Source organism: Coregonus lavaretus (genome assembly GCF_964263955.1).
Source record: "Coregonus lavaretus genome assembly, chromosome: 13".
In the NCBI taxonomy this organism is placed as follows: Eukaryota; Metazoa; Chordata; class Actinopteri; order Salmoniformes; family Salmonidae; genus Coregonus; species Coregonus lavaretus.
The window spans coordinates 30,734,914-30,744,739 of NC_140000.1; the positions used below are offsets into that span (position 1 = coordinate 30,734,914).

The 9,826-nt window shown below is 42.9% G+C and overlaps 1 protein-coding gene across 1 annotated transcript in view; it reads left to right on the forward strand.

Annotated features, from left to right (window-relative positions):
* The window catches only part of LOC311140568 (nuclear factor of activated T-cells, cytoplasmic 1-like), a gene marked incomplete at both ends in the record, with an annotated part of 67,593 nt that extends 59,718 nt beyond the window's left edge, over nucleotides 1-7,875 (forward strand). The window contains one exon of the mRNA XM_084175684.1: nucleotides 7,820-7,875. Within this exon, the coding sequence (XP_084031810.1) occupies nucleotides 7,820-7,875 (56 nt within the window). The remainder of the gene's footprint in view (nucleotides 1-7,819) is intronic.
* Between the last annotated feature and the right edge of the window lie 1,951 nt (nucleotides 7,876-9,826).

The following is a 9,826-nucleotide window of genomic DNA, read 5'->3' on the forward strand; positions in this document are numbered from 1 at the left end:
GCATGAAAGAGATGGCAAAGAACAAGAGCTCATACCTCTTCACCGGGATGGAAAGAGCAATGGTCCTGTGGAAGGCCAAGTGCCAGGCTCTCCACACACACATGCACACACAAACACACGCACACACGTACACTCAAACGACAAGGTACCTCTCTAAGCCTTATGTCTATGATAGATAGGGGCTAATAAAACTTGCACTGAGGTAAGCCTTTTTGGATGCAGGGAATGTGGTTTTCTATATAAAAACGTGGATTCTGAAATCCCACATTACGACTGACAGGGAACAGGTGATTTAAAGAGGCAGAATACAAATGCTGATGTCATAAATCCCATTATATGCAGGTGTACGGCCAAATTCTCACTCAGATGGTTGTAATCTAGCAAAGTATGATCGCTTCAATATGTCCAAGCTTTTCCACCATATTCAAAAAGTGAGATCTCTATCCATGTGCATTAGCCACTGTTGCCTCAAGCCTTTCCAATTCGGTATCAATCAGACCAGTCATATCTGATGGCCATCGTTATTTTAGCATGAAACCTTTAGTCAATGAGGCATGCTGAACGTTTTTAATCTGTCTCCTTTCATATCTCCACCATGCAAACGTGTGTTTCACTCACTCTCTCACTCAGATATTTGTAGATGTTGTGGTTCGTTAGGCTTGGCTGCGCATTATTATTATTCTTTCTTTCTTGATTATGTTGCTCGTGAACTTGTGACCTGCAATTGACACATTGTTGTGTAAAATACTTCATTTATTTCATTATTTCACTGGCATTGCCTCATTTTATACCACTTACTCAATCCCCATTGTGAAATGACATCTTCTCATAAAGTGTTGTTCAATTAAAGATGCACTATGGAGAAATCGCTCTGCAATTTCCTGGTTGCTAAAATTCTAATAGTTCGCCTAATTTCACTTTATGTGACAAAACAAGCAAGTATAGTGTAGAGAATCATTGTACCATATAAACCGCTGTGAATAATATTTTCCATAACAAAAAAATTGTATTTTCAGCTGTTTGAAGCTTGTGTACAAAACCGAAAGTAAAAGATGCAAAAACAAAACTTAAGAACGGGCAGCATAGAAATAACGCACATAGAACAGATCTACCGCTTCTTAGACTTGCTTTCAATGAGAATGACAGATCTGTAACACACATTTCTATTTGAATTTGGTCGGGTCGCCCAAAAAGTTACATATTGCAACTTTAAACATCAAGAAACACATAGAGCACAACTATAGCATGCAGAATGAGATTAACACCCCTGTTTAATTTCACTATCAAATATATCATGAAATCTTGGTACCGCTGGTTTACTTTGTACTGTTAGTAGTAGAGAAACTAGGAGAGCACACAGGGAAGATGATCAAGTGACTCATTTCAGTCCCTCGATGATGAGCTCACAGGAGAGCGGCCCTAACCATGTAAACACCTCCCCAGCATCGTCCCTAGAGACGGGCCCCAGCTAACACCCCCACCGCCCCCTGGGCCTTAGAGGAAGTGAGAGGAGGAGAGGGACGGGCGGCGGCGGCATCTCACAGAGAAGTAAGATAGGGAGGAGAGGGAGCAGGAGCAACATACCATAGAAGATCAAAGAGAATGTGCCTTGCCAAAACAAGCAGATCAGTGTTGGGTGGTTTTCAGTGAAAAAGCTGTTGTTTTTAGATTTGCTGTCTAATTTTGGGGTGGCTGGCTATTGTTTTTTCAGCCTGTTTCGGTCTGTGAGGCTGCTGTTGCAGCCCTCTGGCTACTGCCTGGTGTTTTTCCGTCTGGGCTGAGCACAGAGCAGACGCTCGCTAGCTCTCTAGGGATCCACTTGTTTAGCCTGGCAACGAGCAGGCTTCATCTGACTTCGGAGACCAATAAAGGAAGTAGTCTGAGATGAGGAGCACATCAGAGACTCACGTAGGAAGACACAGGTGGAGATGAGATGAGATGAGAGCAGCACTCCACTTTATCTCGCTGTCTCCCCACTCCCTGCTCTCCACTGCTCCACATGGTATTAAGAAACTTTGCCATTTTTCAAGGCTGTTCTCCGTGGAGCTATACTCGGAGGTCCGGCAAGCAGTAGCAGCCATCAGAGGAAAGTATTCCTGGAGATCCAAGGACTCCCTCTCTCGCTCTCTCAGCCAGCGTGGCTCAGCCTCAGCCTCTGTTAACCATTAGTCCCCCCCCCCCCCCCCCCCATTCTCCCCCCCCCCCCCCCCCCCCTACCATTGGTGTGCACCTTGGCAGTGGAGGAAGCGGATTGGCCGAGGCCCAGGGCACACATCGACGTCTGCGCAGCTGGCCAGCTGCTGCCGGAAGGGTTGTAAAACTCGAGCAGAGACCCTCACAGTCAACTTCATTTTTTACCCCCCCCCCCTCTCTCTCCGCTCTCTCTAGCACACACTTTAACTTTTTCTTTAGTCTCCTCCGGTCAGTCGTGAGGCTGAGTGCTTCCACATGGGGAAAGGCAGGCTTCACACATCAGCAGAGTTGTGGGGGTGATATATCCCTGTCTGCACATATAATCACATCATTACACCCACTGGGCTTCCTAGGGTATCAGACGCTGTTGTCTACCTGCTAGGCTGAGATGAATTAGCTTAGTGTGATTTCTCTGTGTCCACCTGCGTTTATCTATAGGGATGAGTTTGTGTATATGTGTGTGCGTGAGTATGCTGCGTGCTGTGTGTGCGTGTGTCTGTCTGTCTGTGTGTGTCTGCGTGCATGCATAGGCTGTGTGTTCGTGCGTGCATGCATGGGTATGTGCGTGCGTGTCTGCATGCTCTGACCGTTTCACCCCCCTTCACAACACTGGTTCTGACAGATTCTTATGAGAAGAGGAGTGCGTGACGTGCATCCAGCCTCTCCCTCTAGTTGTTGCAGACGTGTGTGGGAGGCTGCAAATTATCCATTAAGCGTTTCTGCTGAAACCGAGAGCAGATTTGATATTGTGGGGAAACAAAAGTAATATGTAGCAGGAAATTCAATTGTCTCTCTTTAGCAGCTTCAAACTCCAGTTCAGCTTCCTCAACAAATCAATTTCACATACACGTTGAGTTCAAACGAGGTTTAGCATTTGTTTTTGTGGATGTCCAAATGGCTGTACTCCCCTCTTCTGCCTATTACAGTATTTTGAAATAAAGAAGGGTAATGCATCATTTTGTTGCATTCCGCTATTGTTCCTAAATCATATGGATTTTCATGCCATGGTTTGCATGTGTGTCGGCATGCGTGCTTGTTTGTGTGCCTGTTTGTGTCTGTCTGTCTATCTGTTTGCCTGCGTGCGTGCATGCATGGATGCTGTCTGTATGTGTTGGTGCACTTGTGTGCCTGCATGCGAGTGTGTGGCCATGTTTATAGACAGCATGTTTATATGAATGACCATTATGATTCAGATCAGATTTTTCATATGCAGTAGGGAGCCAGAACAACACAATAGGTGGAAGCTGTGCTTGTCTTTCTCACAAGGCATTATGGGGCACTCGAGGGCCCGGGGAAGTGTAAGCATAGGAAGATTACCCCTCCATACAGCACCGAGGTCTCTAACCCTAACACCACTGGAGTTTATGTAGTTTTATCCAACCTGTGAAAGTGTTTCAGGAAGTTAGCTATGCCTTCCTTCATGAGCAGCCAGAGAGAATAGAAACTCCCAAGCAGGATGCCTCTCTTACAACGCTTACAACTCAGAGTTCAAAGGGCATGTTTAGAAAGTTGAACAGGAAGAAGGTGAAGTGAAGTCCGCGCTGCTGCCAGGTCATTGCCAGTCGTTGATTGGGTATAGGGGGAATCGGGTTACGCTTGCAGGGACCACCGAGCGTTTTTGCGGCCCGGGAGGCTCTCCTCTCCGTCTCCTCTAACCACATGGCTATCCTCTGTTCTCAGAGGAAGCCTGGATGTTATCGAACCCTGACGCCAACGCTATCCGCTAACCTCGGCTAACTCAATCCCCCGCGCGGGTCAGGTTCGGCTAGGGGAGCTCGGGTGGCGCGTTCTCCTCGCCCAAATGAAGTCATAATGCTTCTGCCTGGATAACTAAATCAAAATAGAGCCAAATTGCTCCACTGCTGCTCTGATGGACTTGGCTGTTGGTCTCGGATCAGTCTTTATCAGAATTGAACGTTGACAAGCTCTTTAACCTTTTGGGTGCCTACTGCCTTGGCGGCCATTTCAGGCACATTACGGTAGCTTAACCTAACAGCAGCCTGTAATCTAAACCTCCCGGTTCACTTGGTGCTGTGTTCTAATTTCATGTACAACTGACAAACATTGTTTATTCAAAGCTTGAAATTTAATTATACGGCATTGCAGTCCCTCTGCTGTGCACTTTGGGCCCTTTCAGAGGGGCTTTGTAGCTCCTCCTTGAGATGAGGGAAGTTGTTTTTAATGATTGTTTATGTCGACAGAGAGAGTACCTTGGAGAGCTCTCTATACACTTGTTCAGAATGGCCACACCCCTGTGGGAAAGCTGAATTGTAGCAGAGACATTAGAAAGCCCAACCCAAGCCAATCCCATAGATACATCCATCTATTGCCTGTCCGTCCTTAGAAATATGGTTAGATGTGTACTCTCCACTGCACAAACACATAGAAAGTACTGCAGCAGGATAATTATAGAGGTGAGTAGGAGCGATGGCTGCTTCATTGACACACTCTCAGGGTGAATCTCAACTATATTTCCATACTTCCTTGTCTCCTACTGATTGTAGGAGAAAATCTAACTTTTCTCCCCTCTGATCTTCTATGTGTTTTGAGAAGGAGAGAGGAGGTGAGAAATCAAGGAACACACAATTGAGATCCCCCTCTGTCACTCACACACCTTCCAAAATGAGCTGTTAAACAGGCTGGCAGCTATAGCTGTGGTTTGGACGTGAATAGAGGTACTTGAGGTAATAAAGGATGACACTTTCATAATTTTTTTGCCGAGGATTGTGTTGTTTTGCATGAGTGGAATATGTTCAGTTGAATTTTCCACTGTTTTTGTTTATTCAACAAAGGACTTCTCCCACTTATAGCTTTCCATACATGAGAAACCGGAACCAAAAAAAAATATGTTTCCGATGCTGTTGAGAAGCTTGTCAAGCAGGTTGGAATTGCATCAAATCAAATCAAATGTATTGGTCACATACACATGGTTAGCAGATGTTATTGCGAGTGTAGCAAAATGCTTGTGCTTCAATATCTAGCAAGTAATATCTAGCAGTTCCACAACAAAAAAACCTAATACACACAAATCTAAGTAAAGGAATGGAATAAGAATATATAAATATATGGATGATTGACCAATAGTAGTGTTATCATCAATCAAAGTTTGATCCAAGGAGAGTCACACATTAACATCTGTAGTGGTTGCAATAATATTGCAATAATATTATCATAACCTAAATTAATATGACTTTATATAATATAACTACATTTGATACTGACTGCCTATCTACTGAAGGTTCATATTATTTTTACAATTATACATTTACATTTTTTACATTTTAGTCATTTAGCAGACGCTCTTATCCAGAGCGACTTACAGTTAGTGAGTGCATACATTATATTTTTTCATACTGGCCCCCCGTGGGAATCGAACCCACAACCCTGGCATTGCAAACGCCATGATCTACCAACATCCCTATTTTATCATATGCATGAAGTATCATAATTTTTTTATTTTGTCAGGAGCATATTTGATAGGGTCTTACTCAGTCTATGAGGAGACATTGCAGTCTTGCACTAACTCACAAGGTTGTGCAATACCTTGAACTGCCTTGATTTATAGAAAAATTCAATTTCAAACAAAATATTCACCCTCAAATATGACTTCTCACCATTTTACTGTGTTTTTGTGGTTGTCTCTTTCATATGAGAGAGAGTGAGGTGGATGGGGGGAGTGAAGTGAGTAAAGCGCTGTCATCTGGGTTAGTGTTGCATCATGGAAGATGACCTCTGACCCATTTCCCCTTCTTTCCTCACCTCAGAAGAATGTGATTCTCCTCAAGGACTGGACAGGGTGGCCTAGGGTACAGTAATGCAACTGGGTCATGTCAATTAGGCACTAAATGGAAGAAAACTGCCTGAAATAGGGAGGGACTACCTTTACTTGTCCAATGAGAAACGTAGATTTTTGTTTGAAGCCGTTTCCATCACCATTTCCAAAGACATTTCCATGAACATGATCCAGGGCTTGAAGCCTTAACGTTGATACTAGCCTACAATTTAGGACAGCCCCTACCTAGTAACTTGTGTATATAATTAGAGACAGACTTCATAATAGAGTGGACCTTGAATAATGCAATAAAGTTCCACATAACATCTTATAGGGAGCTTTAAGCACAGTAAAACACCAAACACGAATACAAACTAATTTGTCCCTGGTCAGTCAATAATTTTGAGGCCTACCTAAGAATGATTATTTTCCCCTTGAGATACAGATAACTGATGGCATTAGCTAGTTATAAATAACTGTTTCGGTGGCTTTCTGAACGTCAATGGGGCTCAGATAGGAGGCCATCAGGGGCAGTTCAGTTGAACTACCTGTACAATATCTTTTTTTAAATCACAATGGAAAATCCTGCGCCTCGAAAATGGAAAATATTAGTTGATAAAGCATAGAAAAACAACACTGTGGTTAAAACGTGGGTGTCGAGATGGCAGTATTTTTACCCTGACTGACAAGAAGAGAGGAAGCTACTGCTTTTCTCTCAGAGAAAAGGTACATTTGTGGCATACGCTGCTGAGGTGTTGGATTTTCCCTCCCTTCGACAACACTTCTTTGCCCCAAGCTATTTTCTTGTTTCTTTCACAACCATGGAATTGAAGACTGGCATTAATGTTTGATCATTTCATTGTAACGTGCTTTTGTGCCTTTTTTTTGTCCCGTGGAGGCGTAACTAAAAATAACCGCGTGTAAAAGCCTGTTTAGCCCAAAGCGGAATCACTGGTAAAAACAGCCAGCGGTGTTGGCTCAGGTTGACTTTTTCCAGTGGGAGTTCCTCATGCAAGGGAGGTGAGCCCCAACTCTGTGTGTGTGTGTGTGTGTGTGTGTGTGTGTGTGTGTGTGTGTGTGTGTGTGTGTGTGTGTGTGTGTGTGTGTGTGTGTGTGTGTGTGTGCGTGTGCGTGCGTACGTCCAGAGGCCCAGGGGTTGATAAGGTAGGCCCAGTCTGCCCTGGTCTGTGGGGGCAGAGTGGATATGAGGAGGGGGCTGACTTCCTTTCCTGGCTCCAGTGATGTGGATGGTGACCTCACTGAGTTCCAGACTGAGTGGCCCTTCTCTGTCTCTGTTCCTCTGCTTTATCATGGGGTGCCCAGAGGAGCCTCTTGTTTGCTCCCAGTCCTAGGGCATGGGTCAGTCACTTCCCCCCAATGTGCCAAAGCACACAGCAGATAAAGAGAGGGGACTGCTCTCTGTCTGCCCGACTGTGGGAAACGCGCGGGCACAGGATCTAGAACAGGAAAGACAAGAAAGAGAATAAGGGTGTGTGTGTGTGTGAGTGTGTATTTGTGTCTAAATCCCACAGTGGCGATTCACTGAAAATTCGTAAGAAAATCATTTTTATTGCCGTGTCAAAAGAGATTTAGAATTAATTATATATTTTTCACTTTGCAATTGTGTTGGCTATGGAGAAAGTGAAGATATTGGTCTTACATGAATCTGCAGAAATCACAGTGACAAACTTTTAACCACCAAATATAATGTGGTACAGGTACAGCCACAGAAAATGGTGATGATGATGATGATGATGATGATGAAGATGAATATTGTGGCAATGATGATGATATAATGAGAGGTATGTTTTGAGGGGTTTTCTAGTAACAATATCTCTCCTTTTGTCTCCACAGTCAATGAGATCATCCGAAACGACTTGTCCAGCATCTCAGTGCATCTCAATACATAAACTCTCTGCAGATGACAAAAAGGGACAGAGGCAAAGGGACCACAAACCAAAGCTCCTATATCCACATGAGGAACTCCTTAACAGAGAGCTTTCACATTACCACTTCCTCATCCCTACATTTCCCAGATGCCTGATTCGCTGGCCCCTCGTGACACTGCAACGATTGGCCAACTTGTGGTCATTGACAGGAAACTGCAAAGCTCCATATGAACTAATGTTAGAATATAATGTGAGACGGCCTTAGATATAATGGGAGGGACTGTGACAATTACTACACTTGCCTTAAATGACAACTCTTGCTCTTCCATTGACCAAACAGCTCAGTAAGACTGAATACTCATTTCTTTACTGATGACCTCTTCTTTGTGTGTGTTGGACTCTAATGTACGGACAAGCCAATGGGTGTGTCATATGTTGGTCAGAGCGTCCTGGCAAACCACAGCAACCCAAGCGGTGCCTTACAACATCCCTCACTGACTAGAATGCAATCGTCTTTGTCTCATTTGAAAAAAAGATTCGCTTCTTTCTATGTTACTTCGATCACTTCAATCATTCGTTTACAGGGAAACTAAAAATGGCTGGAAAATATGTGTATAGGTTAGATTTGTGTATCTGTTTTTTTTTTATTATGTCCTTGTCCATTTATACTGAATGTTGTGTATAATATTCTTTGTATAAACATGTATTTGAAATGTACTTTGTGTATTCCTTAAATCTATTATGCAGTTTTGCGGTTTAGCTCCTCAGTTTTTTCTTTGTCTTCCTTTTTATGATGATCCAATGTGTACCACCTCGTCGCTAGCATCTGTCTTGACACCTAGTGCCTCTTCTCTCCTTCTGCTCTGGCCTCCCCCTCCCTTTACCCTTCTGTTTAGAATATTCAGAAATGCTTAGACAATCAGGAAAGAGCCTACATATCGAAGGAGAACAACTGGGTTTGCATTTACATACCATATGATGATAAGGACTATCTAAGACAAAATCGTATTCCACTTGCCTTGATAATAAAGCTAGAGAAGGATTGAGACTTCAGCTTGGCAATAATTGATTTCTTCATATCAAAGGATTTTACCTTTGAAATTATTGTTCAAGCTTCTTCTTTACTATTAGAGACAGTGGCTCAGTAGGCTTCAATCAGTACGTAATGCACTTTACCATAGTAGCAGCACAGGTTTCTCTTCCGTCATGACCAAATGTTATAGAATCTAGATGAATATCCTTAGTATGATAGGACAGACAGCCCTTACTGAGCTACGGGGTCTCTTCTTACAAAGGATGACGGATCTGCAATCTTTTTCTATGTCGTCAAGTACAATGTCTTTCTTCAGCATGCAGAGAATACTAATGACATATATGATTTAGCTTTACTATACCATTAAATAGCTTCATGAATACATGTGGAATATATGATAGCATGGCTCTATGTAACAGATTGATGTATTGTGCCTTATTCTCCAATGTTTCTCCGCTACAACATGATTGTAACTCTTAATCATTTTCTATCCAGGCACAAAGGTGAAACATATTTCCTCTTTAATATGAAATATTTATGGAAATTCAAATGGTGTTTTGTGTACACTCAATGTGTTCTATAAAAAAGGAATTAATAAATTACATAATAATGACAATACTGAAATGTGCATTGCTGTTATTAGGATTTTACTTTGATTTTTATGTTGAGCATTTTACAAACGCACGCACGCACGCGCACACACACACACACACACACACACACACACACACACACATACAGCGTTACTCTAGCTGTTTTATATTGCTGTCTTTACCAGATGGCATTGTCCATGAATCTATGCATGTGCTATAAAAACCCTTTCCTTTTGACACAAATCATTACCAGAAATCCTATATGGTGTTTTATCCCTCCGACTGTCTGGAATGACATAACATTTTTAGATATCGAATTCACCCTCAACATTGAAACAATATTTTC